The following is a 22,403-nucleotide window of genomic DNA, read 5'->3' as shown; positions in this document are numbered from 1 at the left end:
GAGTGGAGTGCCACAGGGCCCTCAACTGTTGACAATATATATCTTAATAATTTGAAAGAGAGGACAAAGTCTAGCATATCTAGTTTTGCTGATTATGCTAAAGTGAATGGAAGAGCAAATTGTGCAGAGGAAGTTGAGCATTACGAAGTTGATAAAAGTGAGGTAATTCATTTTGGAAGGAAAAATAGAAGATGAGATTATTATTTAAATGGTGAAAGACTGCAACATGCTGTTGTGCAGAAGTACTTGGGAATGCTTGTGCATGGATCCCATGCGGTTGGTTTGCAGGTTTGTTAGTTCCATCATGTGCCCTAGGCTCTTCACCATAGATGACATCTTCAATAGGTCCTCTTCTCATTGCTAACATCAGGGAGAAGGTACAGGAACCTGAAAACACACACTAAACATTTCAGCAACACTTCTTCCCCTCCATCATTAGATCTCATGATCTCATGAACACTTCCTTCTCTTTTTGCATTAGATCTTTTGACATAGAATCTTTTTTCTAACTTATGTAATTTTATTTTAAGAATTGCACTGTACTGCTCCTGAAAATAACAAATTTCACAACATGTCAGTGATGATAAACCTGATTCTGATTCTAATTGTGAGGTGTAAAGGGTTATTATGAAGGCATGAAAGTAGCGATTGAATACTAGAGCAAGGGTGCTATGCTACAACTGTACAGCTAACTGATAAGGGGGTTAAGCCTATGAGGTGAGATTGAAGCCTGTGACTACTCACTGGAATCCTGAAGAATAAAAGGGGTTCTTAATGAAACATATAAACTTATGAAAGGGATAGATTATATAGATGAAGGAAAGTTGTATCCATTGGTAGGTGAGACTAGAATTAGGGCAGTGGGCGAATCAGCCCTCTTGTGCTTTTTGATCTCATCACTTGAGATTCAGTGTCACCCAACCCTGCCACTTTGACCTGGCCCACACCTTCATTAACCAGATCCAACTCTTGCCCTTCTTGGATCTTGCCCCTCCTGACACAGGTTATCGGGTTTGTGGGGGTGTGGCCAGGGTTAATCGGGATGTGCCTAGGGTAAATGGAGGATTAGGTTGAGTTTAAAGATTTGGGGATAGGTTTAATACGGAAGTGAAGAACAACTATCTGCTTTTCCCAGAGTCATGAATCTGTGGAATTCTCTGCCTGGAGAAAGGTTAAAGGCTTAAAAATATTTAAGACGCAAATAGAAAACAAATATAGGACCTACTCAGACATCTGAACATAAACCAGGAAACAACAGTGGCTGAATGAGCTCTATTCTCAGGAATGTTATGGAAAGCTAAGTTTTCTGGTTTGTACCTAGCTTCTGAAAGTGATGAATGGGAAAGTGTTGAGTGTGAATTTTTTTTGTAAAACAGGTAAGAAACAAGCATAGACATAGCGAGAGAAAAGCTATTAATGGATGTCAATTAGTATGGGATTAGGTCCTCAAATGTGACTATCGGACTGCTTTGATTGCCACAGACTATAATAACTGGGTTGAACCAAGGGTAATTTTTTTACATATAAAAATGAGAGAGGGGTATTTATTCTTACGAATCTATTGAAAACAGGTGATCCTCCAATTTTCAACATCAAATTCAGGGAAGTGGTACATAAGGGAAAATTGTAAGGCATGAAAAACTAAAACTTCAAAAATCAAAATGTCAGTGGTTCAAAGGTAGTAATCCTCCTTTGCTCAGTACTTAGTTGAACCACCTCTCGCAGCTATTACAGCCAGCAGTCATTTTGGATAAGTCTCTATTAACTTTGCACAACGTGATAGAACAAGATTTTCCCATTCCTCCTTGCAAAATTGCTGAATCTGTACCAGGTTAGTTGGGGCACAGCAGTGGACAACAATCTTGAGGTGTTGCCAGAGATGTTCAATCAGATTAAAGTAAGGACTCTGATTGGGACACTCAAGGACATAAACTTTCTTCACTTGAACCCACTCCTCTGGCAGGGTGCTTTGGCTCATTGAAAGACTAACTTCCGTCCCAGTTTAAATATGCTGACAGAGGTTAGTAGGCTTTTATCCAGGACCCCTCTGTATTTAGCAGCATTTATCTTTCCATCAATCCTGATCAGATTTCCAATGCCTACTGCTACAACGCATTCCCATAGTACAATGCTGCCTCCATCGTGCTTTACACTTGGGATGATGTTATGTGTCTGATGCGCAGTATTGGATTTACACCGTACATACCACTTCGTGTTAAAGCCAAAAAGCTGGCCTTCACTCTCATCCGGCCACAAGACATTCTTCCCCACCTTCACGGTATCTTCTGAGTAATGCCTGGAAAGACTCTGCAAAGCATTTTAGCCAGGGTTTCTTCAATAAATACCCTTTTTGTGCAAGGCCTTAGAGATTGCAGAGTCATGAACTTCTCTAGTTGTAGCACTGACTTTTGCAGCTCACTCAGAATGACTGCTGGCATCACAGTAGTCTCCCTTAAAAGTATCATTCTTCTCCAGTGAATAAATTCAGAGAGGTAGGCTGACATATGTAGTGTGGCTGTTGTTTCATGTATTTTTTCACTTTTTCACAATGTACTGCACTGAGCTCCATGTTCAGTGCCTTTGAGATACTCTTGCACTTTCCTCAGGTTTGATCTTCTCTATTATCATTTCCCTGACTTGTCTTGAATGCTTTTTTGTCTTCATTATGGTACTGTGGTGATCCACTTTCTGCGCAGGTGAACCAGCTCACAAATAGCCAGCGAGTGGGGGGAGGCTTTGGTAATGCACCTCTGACGTCATTTCTGCCCGGAGAGGGCGGGCGCTAGGGATTAAATGCCAGCGCCACGAAGTTTGAATAAACTAGTCTCAAAATGACTTACCGACTGCTTGTCGTTATTTCAGCACTGTGTGTAGCACATCGCTACAGTATGGTTTGTTGAAAATCTACCATACTGTTGGACCTTACAGAGAGAGGGGGTATTTATTATTATGAATTCACACACACACTTGCAGTATATGTCTTAGGCATATGTAAACAAAATTCTGTAAAACAAAGATGTTTTCAAAAATAATGAAATAATAAGCTTCTAAGTATCCAAAAATCTACTCAAAGAACAGTAAACAGCAAAACACAAAATATTTGATGTGACCACTCTTTCAACTTCAAAACTGCATTAATTCTCTTTGGTACATTGTCATGCAGCTTTATAAGAAAATTGGCTGGTACGTTGTTCCAAGTGTTTTAGAGAACTTGCCACAGTTCTTATGCAGACTTGGGTTTTCTCTCTAGGTATTCCCAAACCGCCCCGATGAGGTGGAGGCCATGCCATTGTTGCAGAACTTCTTGTTCTTCATTTCATCGAAGACAGCTCTTTAAGACTTTGGCCCTGTCATTGGGGTCATTATCCTGCTGCTGAATGAAGTTGGGACCATTCAGATGCCTCCCCGATGGTATTGCGTGATGGATGAGAACCTGCTTGTACTTCTCAGTATTGAGGATTCCATTAGCTCTGACAAGATCATCAACTCCATATGCAGAAATGAAGCAACAAACCTGCAGCAGGGAACTTCTACCATGCCTCACTGTTGGCTACAGACACTCATCCACGTAGTGCTCTCCAGTTCTTCTGTGGACAAACTGCCTCCTATTTCAGACAAGAATTGCAAATTTTGACTCAGCAGAGAGCTTGCTGCTATTGTTCAGCAACCCAGTCCTTATATTCTTGTGTGTGGGCCAATCTCTTGGCTTTGTTTCCACTTTGGAAGAATGGCTTTTTGGCAAAGTTCTCCATGAACACTTCTGACAAGATTTCTACAGACTATAGAGGGATGTACTTGGGTTCCAGTGGTTTCTACAAGTTCAAAGCTGATAACAATGCTGCATTTCTTCCAATTTAGAACAGACTTCGGCTTGATGCATCTCTCATCTGCTGTACTCAGTTTCTGTGGCCAAGCACTTTTTTGGTCCTCAGCCTTAGACCATAAGACTCTTGATACTATGTCTAATCAAAATCTATCATTCACTGCCTTAAATACACCCAACAACCTGGCCTCCACAGCTACCTTTGGTAACAAATTTCACAAATTTGCCACCCTCTGGCTGGAAAAATCTTTCAGTGTCTCTGTTTTAAATGGACACTCCTCTATCTTGAAGCCATGCCCTCTTGTCCGAGACTCCCCCACCATGGGAAACATCCTTTCCACATCTACTCAGTCTAGGCTTTTCAACATTCAAAAAGTTTCAATGAGATTCCTCTCATTTTCCCAAATTCCAGCAAGTACAGACCTAGAGCTATCAATTGTTCCTCGTATGATAACCCTTTCATTCCCAGAATCATCCTTGTGAACCTCCTCTGAACCCTCTCCAATGCCAGCATATTTTTTCTTAGATGAGGAGCCCAAAACTGTTCACAATACTCAAGGTGGGGCCTCTCCAGTGCCTTATAAAGCCTCAGTATCATATCCTTATTCTTGTATTCTACACATCTTGAAATGAATGCTAACATTGCATTTGCTTTCCTCACCACCAACTCTACCTGCAAGTTAACCTTTTGGGTGTTCTGTACAAGGTCTTCAAAATCTCTTTAAATCTCAGACTTTTGGATTTTCTTCCAATTTAGAAAATAGTCTGTGCATTTATTTCACCTACCGAAGTCTATCACCATGTATTTTCCAACATTATATTTCATTGGCCAGTTTCTTGCCCATTCTCCAAATCTGTCTAAGTCCTTCTGTAGCCTACCTGTTTCCTCAACACTACCTACCCCAATCATCATAACATCTGCAAACTTGGCAACAAAGCCATCTATCTATTCCATCATCTAAATCAGCAGAAAAAAAAGAGGTCCCAACACAAACCCCTGCGGACCACCACTTATTACTGGCAGCCAACTAGAATATAATCTTTTTAGTCCCACTCGCTTCCTCCTACCAATCAGCCAATGCTCTAACCATGCCAGTAACTTTCCTATAATACCATGGGCTCTTAACTTGGTAAGCAGCCTCATATGTGGCACCTTGTCAAAGGCCTTCTGAAAGTCCAAACATACAACATCCACTGCATCCCCTTCATCTATCCCACTTGTAATCTCCTCAAAGAATTCCAATGGCTTCATTAGGCAAAATTTTCCCTGAAGGAAACCATGCTGACTTTGTCCTATCCTGTTCTGTGTCACCAAGTACTCCAAAACTTCATCCTTAACAACTGATTCCAACATTTTCCCAACTACTGAGGTCAGCCAACTAGTTTATAATTTCCTTTCTGCTGCCTTTCTTAAAGAGTGGAGTGACATGTGCAATTTTCCATCTGGCACCATGGCAGATTCCAATAATTTTTGAAAGATCGTTACTAATGCTTTCACAATCTCTACCACTATCTCCTTCAGAACACTAGGGTGCAGTTCATCTGGTCCGGGTGACTTATGTACCTTTAGATCTTTCAGCTTTTTGAGCACTTTCTCGCTTGTAATAGTAACAAATCTCACTTCTCTTCCCTCACACCTTTCAACATCTGGCACACAGCTAGTGTCTCCATAGTGAAGGCTGAAGCAGAATACTCACTTAGTTCATCTGCCATCTCCTTGTCCCCATTATTATTTATCTGGCCTTATTTTCTAATGGTCCTATATCCACTCTCATCTCTCTTTTATTTTTTACATACTTGAAAAAACTTTTACTATCCACTTTGATTTTGTTTGCTAGCTTGCTTTCATATTTCATCTTTCCTCTCCTAGTGATTTTTTAGTTGCTATCTGTAGGTTTTTGAAAGCTTCCCAATCCTGTCTTCCCACTAATTTTTGCTTTGTTGTATGCCCTTTCTTTTGCTTTTACATTGACTTTGACTGCTCTTGTTAGTCATGGTTGCACTAATAAACCATCTGATTACATCTTTGTTTTTGGAATCCATCCATCCTGATTCCTGCATTTCCCCCAGAAATTCACGCCATTGCTGCTGTGCCATCATACTTGCCAGAGTTTACTTCCAATTTACTTTGGCGAACTCCTCTCTCATACCACTGTTATTTCCTTTACTCCACTGAAATATTGCTAAATCAGGATTTACTTTCTCTCTATTAAATATCAAGTTGAACACAATCATACTGTGATCACTGCTTCCTAAGGGTTCTTTTACCTTAAGTTCCCTAATAGCCTCTGGTTCATTACTATGTAATTCAGTAAAGTGGATCCCCTCATATGTTCAAGGACGAACTGCTCTAAAAAGCCATCTTGTAGGCATTCATCAAACTCACTCCCTTGAAATCCATTACCAACCTGACTTTCTCAATCTATCTGCAAGTTAAAATCTTCCATGACTATTATAACACTGCCCTTTTGACACACCATTTCTATTTTCCATTGTAAGCTACTGTTGGGAGGCCTGGAGATAGCTGCCATCAGGGTCCTTCTACCCTTGCAGTTTCTTAACTCAACCCACAAGGATTCAACATCTTCTGATCCAATGTCAAATTTTTCTACTGATTTGATGCCATTTTTCCCAGACGCCACCCTCTCTGCCTACCTTCCTATTCCTCTGATACAATGCCTAACCTTGGACATTGAAACTTGTCCATTTCTTAGTGCTTCTTCAGAAGAGCTTGGACAGCATATCTTTAAACACTTAGCTGCTTTGAAATGACCTTGTTGATGCAGGATGACCACCTTGTTTCTTGTTACTAAGCCATGGTGTAAGAATTGATGATTTGGTGGTTAAACGGTCACATCTGCCACATCTTCACCTTTTAGATTGTTTGTCCTTTACCTAGTTTGATTCCTTCAGTTAAATCATTTTAGCTAATTCAACTCATTATGTCATTGATCAAGATGGCACCAGTGTACAACATTCACTTGGACGACATCTTTCAGATAGCTCATGAAAATATCTTCTTTACTTCTTATACGTGTTTCTGGGACTGTTGGAGCTTGCAGTATACAGCTGGGAGATCGGTTAAGTAAGTCAGTGCTTTGCCATCTTTGAGCAGATTCCAGGAAGTGAGCACGTACTCCATAAGGTCATAACTAGGACAGCCTCATTGCAAAGAAACTTCGCAGCAGGGTGTGAGCTGATGTTTAACTCCAGTGTGCTGGCTAAAGCATCCACTAATCGCCGATAAAAGCATCAAGGAAGACTGAAACATTGAGGCAAATACGGAAGGTGAGGGAGAGATCAGCACTGCCTGCCTTCCTTTTGATTGCTGCCGAGAAGGGGCTTGTGAGCAGCCTATCTCCGTGCAGCTCCCTGTGGCAGGTGGGTAGGCCTCTCTGTCTCATGTGGTGTCCCACTCTTTCAATGGATGTCAGTGATAACATAGGATGGTATCATGGTTCCGCGTTTATGGATTGGACTACTGCGTTTACGTACTGTGGACTTTTCCAGGCTTATAGTTTTTATATTCTGTGCTTTTTTAATCACCTGTTCCTTTTCAGTTTTGTTGTGTGAGGGGAAGGTGTTTGAGTGTTGATGTTCTGTTGGTTTTTTGTGTGGGGGAGGGCTTGTTTTTTGGAGGTTGATGTTCATTGTTCAGTTTTGTGCAAAGAGCGGGGGTTTTGGGGGTTGATTAACTTGTTGCAGTTCTTTTTTGTGCAGAGATGGGGGGATGTTTTTCTCTGAACAACTTTCATGTTCTCTGAAAAGAGTTGTATATGGATACGTGCTTTGATAAAAAATGTACTTCTGAATTTTTTTTTGAACCTTTGATCATTAGATCAAAGATCTTAGATCTGGATGATGGGGTGGTAAATTGGATTAGTAAGTATGCTGAATCTGGATGATGGGGTGGTAAATTAGATTAGTAAGTATGCCGATGATACTAAGGTAGGAGGTGTTGTGGATAATGAGGTGGGTTTTCAAAGCTTGCAGGGAGATTTATGCCAGTTAGAAGAATGGGCTGAACGTTGGCAGATGGAGTTTAATGCTGAGAAGTGTGAGGTTCTATATTTTGGCAGGAATAATCCAAATAGAACATACAGGGTAAATGGTAGGGCACTGAGGAATGCAGGGGAACAGAGTGATCTAGGAATAACAGTGCATAGTTCCCTGAAGGTGGAGTATCATGTAGATAGGGTGGTGAAGAAGGCTTTTGGAACGCTGGCCTTTATAAATCAAAGCATTCAGTACAGAAGTTGGGATGTAATGTTAAAATTGTACAAGGCATTGGTAAGGCCAAATTTTGGAATATTGTGTACAGTTCTGGTCACTGAATTATAGGAAAGATATCAATAAATTAGAGAGAGTGCAGAGACGATTTACTAGGATGTTACCTGGGTTTCAGCACTTAAGTTACAGAGAAAGGTTGAACAAGTTAGGTCTCTATTCATTGGAGCGTAGAAGGTTGAGGGGGGATTTGATCGAGGTATTTAAAATTTTGAGAGGGATAGATAGAGTTGACGTGAACAGGCTGTTTCCATTGAGAGTAGAGGAGATTCAAACAAGAGGACATGATTTGAGAGTTAGGGGGCAGAAGTTTAAGGGAAACATGAGGGGGTATTTCTTTACTCAGAGAGTGATAGCTGTGTGGAATGAGCTTCCTGTAGAAGTAGTAGAAGCCAGTTCAGTTGTGTCATTTAAGGTAAAATTGGATAGGTATATGGACAGGAAAGGAGTGGAGGGTTATGGGCTGAGTGCGGGACTAGGTGAGATTAAGAGTTCGGCACGGACTAGGAGGGCCGAGATGGCCTGTTTCCGTGCTGTGATTGTTATATGGTTATATTAGCACTTATTTGTTATGCTTGTTTTATCAAGAACTGGGCTATATAGCTACAAAGTAATCAAGTTTTTATTTTTTGAAGAGGTCTGTTTCTTAATGTTTGCTTTAACAAAATACAAAACTTTCTCTCTGCAACCATTAATATTTTTGAAAATGAATGTTTGGAAATCTAAAATGTGCTCCTTTCTACTGACACAATAATCCAGAAGACAAAATAAATATCTAAAACAAAATTTATATAAAAAATCCAAGGTATCTAAGACTTTTTGACAGTAGTGCAAATGAGTGTGTGTGTTCAAAATAATTCCAAATAGCACCAATGCCAAACGTAGAAACAATTATGATACAGCTAAAATGAATCCAAGATAAAGTAATCTTGGAAGAGTACTAGCACACAATACTTCCATTAGTCCCCACTAAGTGTAGTCTGTCAAAACTGTTTACCAAATTATCAAGCTGGAATTCATGAGCACTTTTTCATTTGACAGGACATTAATTCAAATAATGAGCAATAACATTATGACCAGAATTCTGTGTTTCAAACAAGTTTCTCAATAATATTGACTTAACTGCTTTGCTTGAAATTTTGCCCCTCTATAAATGAACATTGTGTTTTGCATGCCAATCACATACCCATCTATAATTCCTAGCCATTTTTGACTGTTACAAGGAGGTATCTTTCACTGTAGAGAACATTGTACATATAAACCATAGAGGTTGTAAGAAATTTATAAAGCAGAATACTCCATGTACTGGGAATCCTGAAATGAAATGAAAGGTGCTGGAAATAATACATAAGGCAGTATCTGTGAAGAAAAAAATTCAGTGCCACAAGTTTTAAATCAGAATTAGGAATAGCTGAACTGAGTTTTAAAATACAAGGAAACTGAGGTGAGAAAAAGAATGCAAATGAAAATATGGTATACTACAGAAGGGAGAGATTATTAAATAACAGGAGTAGCAGTAACAAAATGAGTGAAAGGAAGAAAATAGGGAAAGCTAAGCACTTAGTTATGCAAAATTACACTGAAAATTGCAAATGCTGGTAAGGCTGAATATCATAAAATGTGGGATCCAAATATACCTAGATGAAAGTTGAGGAGTTCTTCCTCAAGCTCCCATGATGCACCAGTGGTCCTGGAAGCTGAAGCATAGGTTAAAACAGGATTATTAATGGTTCAAATGAAAATGAACTACTTACCATCTAACCTGGGGCCACCTCCATATCTGGCATAGAAGATGTCAGCTGCTTTCTGAGAAATCCTTTTAACATCACAAATTTTATCAGGAGTTAGTCTATTATGTGCACATAACTGCTGAGAATTATCAATTGGCTTTGTTGCTGCAGAGTCATCCAGCCATTTTCGTAGCCAGTCTACTGGTAGAAATTCATAGTGTTCTCCTACAACAAATAATAGGTAACTTTTAGATCCTGGTTTTAAACTAGCAACACTACCTTGTAAAAAGACATGAACTTAGACATTTTCAATGTCCAAAACAGTTAGCAAACTTCTTTCATGACTGGAATCTCCAATCAACCTTCAACCATCAGCGAGGTTCCAACATTTAGCCACATTTCCAAATTAACCTGTGCCTGACAGAATGACCTCTATTTCAGTAATACAGTTACATCTGCAAAGACTCCCCTTCCCACATATGCACTGCTACAACTCACAGTTATCATTATCTGTATAATCTGGCCTCCATTACTGACTCATGATTGCATACAAATATTCCAAGAGGCTGAAACTCCTCCTTCAAATGAAATCTTTTATATAGATGTGCATATTAAAAAACTCCATCTTTTAAAATATAGATACCTTCTTTTGCTGCTAACATGTTAAAGAGTTCTTGCACTTCCTCGTGCTTGGCTTTGCCTTTGTCCACACTCTGCTTCCTCATCTCAGCCATTTCCATGCACCATTCTTCAAATTTTTTGTTGTCACGTTCAACCATTTTCTGTAGATGTGCTGAAAAAAGGGAAGGAAAATCCTCTAGCAAGTGAGTTAACTATGTGTTTACTGTTTATAACCAATGGAAATACAATTCTACCATATAACAATAAGAACAGTTTAACATCTAACAATATAACAAAAGGAACAACAGGATCTTGCTTTGAATGGACATGGCATGAATAGTAACCACAGCTTGAACTTACATGGACACTTTAATATAATACGTGTTTAGTCAAATATGACACAGCCAACTAAAGAAAATATTTGAATAATGATCAAAAACTTCACCAAAACCTTAAAAAGAGGCAAAGAGGAGGATAAGTTTAATATTTAAAAGTTTGAAGTTTAACTTCCAGAGCTCAAGGCTTTGCCAGCATGGTTAGTGTGGTTTAGCAATGATATTTGGGAATAACTAAGAGGTTGGTACTGGAAACACCTGCATCACAGAGCATTGTGTTGGGGTGGAGCTGATTGGAGATATTAGGGTAAATATATCTGAAAATACTGATATGAAATAGAAGATATGCAAAAAGATAGACCTGGTCCTTGGGTTGAGAATCTAATTTGAAGAAAGGCCAATTTTTAATGATATCAGAAAGGATTTGACAAGCGTGTATTGGGGCAGGCTGATTTCTGGCAAAGGTGTACTTGGCAAGTGGGAAACCACCAAAAAGTGCAATTTTGAGAGTACAAAATTTGAATGTGCCTGTCAGAATACAAGGTAAAGATAACAGGTGCAGGGAACCTTGGTTTTCAAGAGATATTGAGGCCTTGGTTAAGAAAAAAAAATAGATCATAGGCAGGTAAGAACAAATGAGGTCATTATGGAGTATAAAAAATGCAAAAGAACATTTAGGAAAGCAATCAGGAGAGCTAAAAGAAGGCATTATGTAGCCCTAGCAGACAAGGCAAAGGAGATCCTAAGGGATTCTACAGATACAGTTGCAAGAAAAAAATTTATGAACTCTTTGCAATTATCTGGTTTTCTACATTAATTATTCATAAAATGTGGTCAATAATAGACAAACACAATCTGCCTAAACAACACACAAACAATTGTACTTCTCATCAATACTGAGTACACCATTGAAACAATCACAGTCCAGATCCAAAACGCTATGTGAATCTCTGAAGTAATGTGTTCTACAAAACCTATTTGGAGTCAGATGTTCCAATCAATGAGATGAGATTGGAGGTGTGGGTCATAGAGATCCCCTGCCCTATAAAAAGACACACAAAGTCAGGTTACTGACAGAGTCTGCTATTCTCAAGAAAGATCTGTTATGTACACCATGCTTCGATCAATATGTGCATGATACCTCGATCAAAACAACTTCCAAAGGACCTTAGAAGAAGAAATGTAGAAATGCATGAAGCTGGAAAAGGCTACAAAAGCATTTCTAATGACCTGAATGTTCATTAGTCCGTGATAAGAGAAACTGTCTACAAATGGAGGAAATTCAGTACTATTGCTACTCTTCTGCAAAGATCACACCAAGAACACAACATGCAATGTTGAAGGAAGTGATAAAGAATCCAAGGGAACAGCAAAAGACCTACAGAAAACTCTAGAACTTTCTAAAGTCTTGGTTCATGTGTCCACTATAGAAAAGCACTGAAGAAGAATGGTGTTCAAGGAAGGACATCGCAGAGCTGAGAAAACCACAGCTCTCCAAAAAAAAACATTGCTGCAGGTCTCAAGTTCGCAAAAGACGACCTGGATGTTCCACAACGCTTCTGGGACAATGTTCTATGGACAGATGAGACAAAGTTGAACTTTCTGGCAGAAATGTACACTGTCATGTTTGGAGGAAAAAGGGCACTGCACATCAACATTAAAACCTCATGACAACTGTGAAGCATGGTGAAAGGAGCATCATGGTTTGGGCAAACATGAGGAAATCTGCAGATGCTGGAAATTCAAACAACAACACACACAAAATGCTGGTAGAACACAGCAGGCCAGGCAGCATCTATAGCGAGAAGCGATGTCGACGTTTCGGGCCGAGACCCTTCGTCAGGACTAACTGAAAGGAAAGATAGTAAGAGATTTGAAAGTAGATGGGGGAGGGGGAAATGCAAAATGATAGGAGTAGACCGGAGAGGGTGGGATGAAGCTAAGAGCTGGAAAGGTGATTGGCGGAAGTGGTACAGAGCTGGAGAAGGGAAAGGATCATGGGGCGAGAGGTCTCAGGAGAAAGAAAGAAGGTGGGGGGAAGCACCAGAGGGAGATGGAGAACAGGTGTTAATGCCCCTCCTCCCCTTCTTAACCCATCCCTGACATATTTAGTTGTTTGCCTGTTCTCCATTTCCCTCTGGTGCTTCCCCCCCCCCCACTTCTTTCTTTCTCCTGAGGCCTCTCGTCCCATGATCCTTTCCCTTCTCCAGCTCTGTATCACTTTCGCCAATCACCTTTCCAGCTCTTAGCTTCATCCCACCCCCTCCTGTCTACTCCTATCATTTCGCATTTCCCCCTCCCCCCTTTCAAATCTCTTACTATATCTTTCCTTTCAGTTAGTCCTGACGCAGGGTCTCGGCCCGAAACGTCGACGTCGCTTCTCGCTATAGATGCTGCCTAGCCTGCTGTGTTCTACCAGTATCATGGTTTGGGGTTGCTTTGCTGTCTGACAGACTAGATAGCTTGTACTCCTTGAGGGAATAATGCATTCAAAATTATAAGAAGCCATTTCACAGGAAATGTCAGGGTAGCAGTCCATCACCTTAAGCTTAGAAGTTGGATGATGCAACAAGATAATAATCTGACACATAAGAGTAACTCAACAGCAGAATGATTTAAAAAGAAGAAAATTTGTGTTTTGCAATGGCCAAGTCAGAATCCAATTGAGATGCTTTGCCATGACCTGACGAGGGCTGTTCATACAAGGTATAAGAGAAATATTGAAGAACTGGAACAGTTTTGTATGGAGGAATGGTTTAAAGTACCTCCTCACCATTGTGTAAATCTGACCAGTAGGTACAAGAAACGTATGATGGAGGTTAGTGCTGCTAAAGGAGGTTCTACCAGTTATTGAATATAAGGGTTCAAATACATTTTCTAGCCTGGATTGTGAGTGATTAAACAATCTGTTCAATAAAGATATGACAAGTATAATTGTTTTATTATTAGTTTAGGCAGATTGTGCTTGTCTATTATTGTGACTTAGACGAAGATCTGACTGCATTTTATAAGTAACTAATGCAGAAAAACAGTAATTGCAAAGGGTTCACAAACTTCTTCTTGCAACTGCATAATAAGAGCAAAAGGACTGCAAGAGCAAAATTGGATTTCTGGAAGATCAGAATGGTAACCCACATGTGGAGTCAAAAGGGATGGAGTAGATCTTAAATGAATTTTTGCATCTGTATTTACTCAAGAGACACACAGAGTTTATAGAAGTGAAGCAAAGTGGCATCAACTTCATGGACACTGTACAGATTACAGAATAAGAGGTGTTTGATGTCTTGAGGCAAATTAAGGTGTTTAAATCCCGAGGGTCTAACAAGGTATTCCCTTGGATCCTGCGGGAGGTAAGTGCAGAAATTGTCGAGGCCCTAGCAGAGATATTCAAATCAACCTTAGTGACAGGTGAAATACCAGAGGATTGGAGGATAACCAATATTGTTCCACTGTTAAGACAGGCTATAAAAATAAACAGGAAATTATAGGCCAATAAGTCTGACATCAGCAGTGCGAAAGTTATTGGAAGGTATTCCAAGGGACTGAATATTTGAGTATTTGGATCAACATGGACTGATTAAAGACATTCAGCATGGCTTCATGTGTGGTAGGTCATGTCTAACCAAGCTTACATAGTTTTTCAAGGACGTTACCAGGTAAGTGGATGGAGGCAAGGCAGTGGAGCTTGCCTACATGGATGTTAGCAAGGCGCTAGACAAAATCCCTTATGGGAGGTTGGTCAAGAAGGTTCATTCGTACAGCATTCAAGATGAGGTAGCAAATTAGATTAGACATTGGTTTTGTGGGAGGAACGAGAGAATGGCTTGTGACTAGTGGAGTGCCACAGGGATCGGTGCTGGGTCCATTGTTGTTAGTCATCTAGATGATAATGTAGTTAAATGGATCAGCAAATTTGCAGGTGACACCATGAATAGGGATGTAGTGGACAGTGAAGAAGGCCATCATGGCTTGTAGTAGGAACCGGACCAACTAGAAAAATGGGCAGATAAATGACAGATGGTATTTAATGTAGACAAGTGCAAGGTGTTGTACTTCGGTAGGCCAATCAGGGGAGGTTCTTATACAGTGAAAAACAGGGCACCGAGGAGTATGGTAGAACAAAGGTATCTGGGAATACAGGTCCATAATTTGAAAGTGACATCATAGGTAGATGGGGTCATAAAGAAAGCTTTTGGCCATTGGCCTTCATAAATCAAAGTACTGAGTACAGGAAGTGGGACGTTATGTTGAAGTTGCACACGATATCGGTGAAGCCTAATTTGGAACATTGTATGCAGTCTTGGTTATCTACTTACAGGAAAGATATAAGTAAGATTGAAAGCAAACAGAAAAAATTTACAAGATTTGCCAGGTCTGGAGGACTTGAGTATATAAGGAAAGATTAAATAGGCTAAGACTTTATTCCTTAGAACGTAAGAGATTGAAAGGTAATTTGATAAAGGTATACAAAATTATGAGCGGTACAGATTGCGTAAATGCAAGCAGGCTTTTTCCACTGAGATTGGGTGGGGCTACAAGCAGAGGTCATGGGTTAAGGTTGAAAGCTGAAAAATTTAAGGGTAACATAAGGGAAAACTTCTTCACTCAGAGGGTAATGAAAGTGTGGAACAAGTGAGTTTGATTTCAATAAGAGTAGTTTGGATAGATCCATGGATAGAAAGGATCTGAAGGGCTATGTTCTCGATGCAGGCCCCTGCCCCCTCCTTCTTTAGTCCTGACGAAGGGTCTTGGCCCAAAACGTTGACTGCTCCTTTCAACGGATGCTGCCCGACCTGCTGAGTTCATCCAGCTTGTTTGTACGTGTTTATTTGACCACAGCATCTGCAATGTACTTTGTGTTCCCACCATAGATGTTGCCTGACCAGCTGAGCTCCTCCAAGATACCGTGGTTGCTACAAACTGATGATATGTTTTTAGGTATTCCAGCTGAGAGGAATTATGCAGATGAGAAGTGGGTAGGTTATCACAAATTATGGTGTGTGTATTGGGAGAAAAGCATCTGCAGATAATTCTTATACCACAGACGGATTCGTAATGGAATGATGCAAGTACTATTCTGCCAGGCTGGTCAACGACTTAAAAGAATGATGTGATTAACTATATCAAAGGCTGCAGAAGATAACAAAGCAGCTTTTCTGGAAGATGATATTTCACCAATTAAAGATTAAAGCTGGCCAGCTTGTGAATAGAGAAAGAAGACATTACCAGCAAATAAACTTTAAGAAATTTCTACCAAAAATGGCACTCTATCTGGCCAATCTAGGGCAGTAGATTACAAGACTTAAATGAATGGATAATGTAATTCATCATACAGTGCACTTCTATTGCATAAACATACTCAACATTAAGAAAACCAAGATTTCCCTCATGTTCAGCACTGTACTGCCAGTTTGTCTAGACAATGATCCAAATGTAGCAACTCAGGTTGTGACGAAGCACACAAAGCCTGGGAAAATCACCAGATTCAGCTGGGCTGGCTGGCTTAAGAGGCTTTGTCTGCCATGGAAGTCAGTTTTGCTTTGATTCCTAATTACTTTATAGTATTAGCAGTGCTGGATATATTAAATCTGATTCTGATTCAGAAGTGCAACACTTCACATTTGTCTGCATTAAATTCTAACTGCCATTTTTCAGCCCATTTTTCCAGCTGGTCCAAATCCCTTGCTGTCCACTACACCCCGAATCGTAGGAGTCATCCGCAAATTTGCTGATCCAGTTAATCATATTATCATCCAGATCATTGATACAGATGACAAACAACATGGACCCAGCAGCGATGCTTGCAGCACTCCACTAGTTACAGGCCTCCAGTCACACAGGTAATCATCTACTACCACTCTCTGACTTCTGCCACAAATCTAATGTCTAATCCAATTTACTACCTCACTTTAAATGCCAAGCAACTGAACCTTCTTGACAAACCTTCCAAGCAGGACCTTGTGAAATTCCTTGCTGAAATCCATGTACACAATACCCACTGCTTTGACTGCATCCACTTTCCTGGTAAAATCCTCGAAAACTAAAATATTGCTTAGACACAACCCACTACACACAAAGACATGCTGACTATCCCTACTCAATCCCTGTCTATCAAAATAGCCAAATATCCAGTCTCTTAGAATGCCTTCCAATAACTTTACCACTACTGATGACAGGTTCCAGATTTATTCTTAGAGTCTTTCTTAAGCAGCTGAACCACAATAGCTATCCTCCAGTACCTCACCTCTAAGGATGGAGTTAAATATCTCTTCTAGAGCCCCTGCAATTTCTGCCCTCACCTCCCTCAGGGTCTGGGGGAAAACTCTGTCAGGCTCTGGGGATTTGTCCACCCTGATTTGCCTCACACAGCAAAGACCTCCTCCTCTGTAAAATGTATAGGTCCATTACCTCACTGCTGCTTTGCCTTGCTTCTATAAACTCTGCATCTATCTCCTGAGTACATACAGACACAAAAACTTGATTTAAGATCTCCCCATCTCTCTTAGCTCCATGCATAGATTATCAACCCGATCTTCCAGGGGACTAATCTGTCCCTTGCAATCCTTTTGCTCTTAAAATATCTGTAGAAGCCCTTAGGATTCTCCTTCATCTTTTCTGCTAGAGCAATGTCACGCTTTCTTTTAACCTTTCTGATTTCTTCAAGTGTTCTCCTGCATTTCTTATACTCAAGTATCTCATTTGTTCCAACTTGTCTCCTTTTTTTTCTTAATTAAGGCCTGAAAATCTCTGAAAAACTAAGGCTCCCTAAACCAGTTATCCATGCCTTTTACTTGGAGCATCCGAGATGCTGAGAATATTGTGGGTAGCACATTTAGTGAGTTGGTCACACTGCAATTTAAGGATCTAAGGAAAGATAGGGAATGGGTGACCAATAGGAAGAGTAGCAGCAGGAAGGTAGTACAGGAGTCTCCTGTGGTCATCTCCCTCCAAAATAGATATACCACTTTGGAGTCTATTGGGGGAGATGGTTCATCAGGTGAAGGCAGCAGTAGCCAGGGTCATGGCACTGTGGGTGGCCCTGCTGCACGAGGGCAAGAAAAAGAGTGGCGGAGCTGTTGTGGTCGGATTCCATGGTAAGGAGAATAGAAAGGAGCTTCCATGGCGTATGGTGTGTTGTCTCCCGGGTGCAAGGGTCAGAGATGTCTCGGAGAGGCTGCAGGGCATTCTGAAAGGGGAGAGTGAGCAGCCAGCTGTTGTGGTGCATGTAGGTACTAACGATATAGGAAGAAAGCGGGATGAGGTCCTAGAAGCTGAATCTAGGGAGCTAGGAGATAAATTAAAGAGTAGGACCTCAAAGGTAATCATCTCAGGATTATTACCGATTCCACGTGTTAGCCAGAGTTGGAATAGCAGGATAGCTAGAATGAATATGTGGCTTGAGCAGTGGTACAGGAGGGAGGGTTTCAGATTCTTGGGGCATTGGAATTGCTTCTGGGGGAGGTGGGACGGTCTTTATCTGGGCAGGGCCAAGATCAATGTCCTAGGGAGATTGTTTGCTAGTGCTGTTGGGGAGGTTTTAAACTAATATGGCAGGGGGATGGGAACCCACACAGAAAAGAAGAGGGAAATGATGCAGAGACCAAAGCTAGAGTTAGTAAAGAAACAAGAAAGAGTAGAGTGCATAAAAGTAAAAAGCAAAAATCACATAGGTCGCTAGATTCTAAAAGGACAATGAGTATAAGGGCACTTTATCTAAATGCCTGTAGTACTAGAAACAAGGTTAGCGAACTTGTGGCACAGATCAGTACCAAGCATATGATTTAGTGGCCATTACAGAAACTTGGTTGCAAGGTGGAGATGACGGGGAATTAAATATCCAAGGGTATCAGGTAATACGTAAAGATAGGCAGGAAGGCAGAGAAGGTGGGGTGAAGCTCTTGATTAGGGATGACATCAGGATGATTGTGAGAGATGATATATAAGATCAACGGAGCAGAATGTTGAGTCCATCTGGGTAGAGATTAAGAATAGTAAAGTGAAAAAATCACTGGTGGGTGTTGTCTATAGGCAACCTAATAAAAATATTGCAGTGGCAGAGGCAATTAACCAAGAAATAACTGAGATTGGTAAAAATGGAATGGCAGCTGTCATGGGGGATTTTAACTTTCACATAGATTGGGTGAATCATAGATTGGGTGAAGTCTGGCTTTCTTGAGCAGCATGTTAGTGAACCTACAAGGGTAAACGTTATCTTAGGCTACGTCCACACTACACTGGATAAATCCATAACCTAAGATTTTTCTCTTTGTTTTTACCCTCCATCCACACTAAAGATTTCCAAGATGGTGGCGCGACGCAGCTTACAGCGGCCAATCCAGAGCTCATTATCTGTTATTTGTGATGTGGGGTGCCATGCGCAATCATAATCGTTTGTTGATACAACCATTGTTGGCAGAATTTCAGATCATGACAAGAGAGTGTACAGGAGAGAGCATGCTGTTGTGCTTTTTCCCAGGGCTGAAATGGCTGCAACAAGAGGGCATAGGTTTAAGGTGCTTGGGAGTAGGTACAAAGGAGATGTCAGGGGTAAGTTTTTTTACACAGAGAGTAGTGAGTGCATAGAATGGACTGCGGGCAACGGTGGTGGAGGCAGATACGATAGGGTCTTTTAAGAGACTTTTGGATAGGTACATGGAGCTCAGAAAAATAGAGGGCTATGGGTAACCCTAGTAATTTCTAAGGTAGGGACATGTTCAACACAACTTTGTGGGCTGAAGGGCCTGTATTGTGCTGTAGTTTTTCTATGTTCCTATGTTTTGAAATAGGAGCAGGAGTAGGCCATCCTGCCCATTGAGCCTGACCCACTATCCAATAAGATTATGGCTGATCTGTCCGTAAACTTAGCTCCATCTACCTGCCTTTTCCCCATAACCCTTAATTCCCTTACTATGTAAAAACCTATCTAATTGTATCTTAAATATATTTAGTGAAGAAGCTTCAACTACTTCCCTGGGCAGAGAAATCCACAGATTCATCACTCTCTGGGAAAAACACTTTCTCCCCATCTCCATCCTAAATCTTCTCCCCTGAATCTTGAGGCAATGTCTCCTAGTTCTAGTCTCAGCTACCAATGGAAACAACTTTTCTACTTCTATCTTATCTAACCCTTTCAAAATTTCGTATGTTTCTATAAGATCCCATCTCATTCTTCTGAAATCCAGAGAGTATAGTCCCAGACAACTCAATCTCTCTTCATAGGTTAACCCTTTCATCCCTGGAATCAACCTGGTGAACCTCCTCTGCACTGACTCCAAAACCAGTATGTCCTTCCTCAAGTATGGAGACCAGAACTGCACACAGTGCTCCAGGTGCAGCCTCACCAGTACCCTGAATAGTTGCAGCATGACCTCCCTGGTCTTGAATTCAATCCTTCTAGCAATGAAGGCCAATATTCCGTTTGCCTTCTTAATAACCTGTTGTACCTGCAAGCCAACGTTTTGAGATTCATGAACAAGCATTCCCAAGTCTCTCGGCTCTGTTGGTAAGAGATGGAACGACATTTTTAGAAAAAGGTGACATTGGGTCAGAGAATGTCAAATCTTTGTGGGTGGAGTTAAGAAACTGCAAGGGTAAAAAAAAATATTGGAATTATATATACTCGCCAAGATGTGGGCTGGAGATTATGAAGAGAACTGGAAAGGACATGTAACAAGGGTAATGTCACAACTGTAATTCAATATGCAACGGAATTGGGAAAATCAAGTTGATGTCGGATCGCAAGAGAGGGGACTTGTTGAATGTCTAGAAGATGACTTTTTAGAGCAGTTTGGGCTTGAGCCTACTCAGGGATAGGCCATCTTAGATTGGGCGCTGTATAATAACCCAGATTTTATTAGTCAGCTGAACGGAAAGGAACTCCAAAGAGGCAGTGATCATAATATGATTGAATTCATACTGAGAAGCATAAGCATAAGTCACCTGTATCTGTATCACAATGGAATAAAGGGAATTACAGAGGCATGGGAGAGGAGCCTGGCCAGGTGGATTAGAGGGGGATACTGATGGGGATGAAGTCAGAACAGAGGTGGCTGAAGTTTCTGGAAATAGTTCACAAGGCGCAGGATAGATATGTTCCAAGGAAGAAGTAGTTCTCAAATGACAGGGCTAGACAACTGTCACTGACAAGGGAAGTTAAGGACTACATAAAAGCCAAGGAAAGGACATACAAGATAGCAAAAGTGCGTGGGATGGTGGATTATTGGGAAGCTTTAAATATCCAACAAGAGGCTATAAGAAGGGAAAGATGAAATATGAAGGCAAACTAGCCGATAATATAAAGGAGGATGCTATAAGTTTTTTCAGTTATATACAGAAGAAAAGGGAGGTGAGAGTTGATATTGGACCACTGGGAAGTGATGCTTGTGAGGTAGTAATGGGAGAGAAATAAATGGGAGATTAACTTAATAAATACTTTGCTACAGTCTTTACCGTGGAAGATACTAGCTCTCTGCCAAAGGTCCATGAGTGTCAGGGTGCAGGAGTGAGTGCCATTGCTATTACAAAGGAAAAAGTGCATGGCAAGCTGAAAGGTGGTAAGGCAGATAAGTCACCTGGACCGGATGGACTACATCTCAAGAGTCCAGAAAGAGGTTGCTGAAGAGAGAACAGATGCATTTGGCATGATCTTTCAAGAATCACTTGATTCTAGCATGGTCCTTGAGAAATGGAAATTTGCGAATATCATTCCATTCTTTAAGAAGGGAAGAAGACAGAAAGAAAAGAATTTGGCCAGTTAGCCTAACCTGAGTGGTTGGGAAAGGCTCATGAAGACTAATGATAACTCCAAATTAGCATGGTTTCTGTCAAGAGAAATCTTGCATGACAAATCTGTTAGGCGAGTTCTTTGAGGAAGTAACAAGCAGCATGGACAAAGGAGAGGCAGTGGATGTCATTTAGATTTTCAGAAGCCATTTGATAACATGTCTTATATGAGGCTGCTTAACAAGATAAAATCCTATGGTGTTACAATAAATATACTGGCATGGATATAGGAATGGCTGACAGGCAGGAGGAAGTGAGTGGGAATAAAGGGTTGGCTGCCCACCTGGAATATCTAGCAGTTGTGCAGTCCTTGTTACCTACCACAGGAATTCTCTGGGGTCATTTTGGTAGCAGTATATATTCCACCTCAGGCCAATGTCATTCAGACTTTAGATGATCTGAGGAATGGGATCATTATGCATGAAACAACATATCTTAACGCTTTGGGATTTGGGAGATCTTAACCAGGCCAGTCTAAAAAAATTACGAAGTAATTACCATCAACAGATCACTTGCCAGAGGAAACAACACACTGGACCATTGCTACACCACCATCAAGAATGACTACCATGCTATTCCACACCCTCACTTTGGGTGTACTTCTACTCCCTGAATATAGGCAGAGACTGAAGACTGCAGCACCAGTAGTGAGGACGAAGAAGGTATGGACAGGAAGCACAGGAGCACCAATAGGACTGCTTTGAATCGTGGACTGGCTCTATTCAGGGATTCAACTTCAATCCTGGATGGGTATGCCACTGTTGTGACCAGATTCATTAAAACCTGTGTGGATGAGTGTGTGCCTACAAAGACTGGCTGTACATT

At 40.8% G+C, this 22,403-nt stretch overlaps 1 protein-coding gene across 11 annotated transcripts in view; it reads right to left on the bottom strand.

The window, feature by feature from the left end:
• The window catches only part of usp48 (ubiquitin specific peptidase 48), a 242,993-nt gene that overhangs the window by 82,023 nt on the left and 138,567 nt on the right, over window positions 1-22,403 (bottom strand). For 10 of the 11 annotated variants that reach the window (XR_009508155.1, XR_009508157.1, XR_009508156.1 and 7 more), the window contains exons 11-12: window positions 10,484-10,633; window positions 9,865-10,065 (exon numbers count right to left, since the gene is read on the bottom strand). Coding sequence is in view for 4 of the 11 variants with exons in the window: in XM_059951677.1 (XP_059807660.1) it covers window positions 9,865-10,065; window positions 10,484-10,633 (351 nt within the window). In the remaining 7 variants the exon portion in view is untranslated. Of the gene's footprint in view, window positions 1-2,840; window positions 2,922-9,864; window positions 10,066-10,483; window positions 10,634-22,403 lie in introns of those variants that run through there. The other variant, XM_059951680.1, reaches the window with a different exon arrangement.

Source organism: Hypanus sabinus, chromosome 27, assembly GCF_030144855.1.
Source record: "Hypanus sabinus isolate sHypSab1 chromosome 27, sHypSab1.hap1, whole genome shotgun sequence".
In the NCBI taxonomy this organism is placed as follows: Eukaryota; Metazoa; Chordata; class Chondrichthyes; order Myliobatiformes; family Dasyatidae; genus Hypanus; species Hypanus sabinus.
The sequence above is the reverse complement of the archived record's forward strand: the minus strand, read 5'-3'. Positions and strand labels throughout refer to the sequence as shown.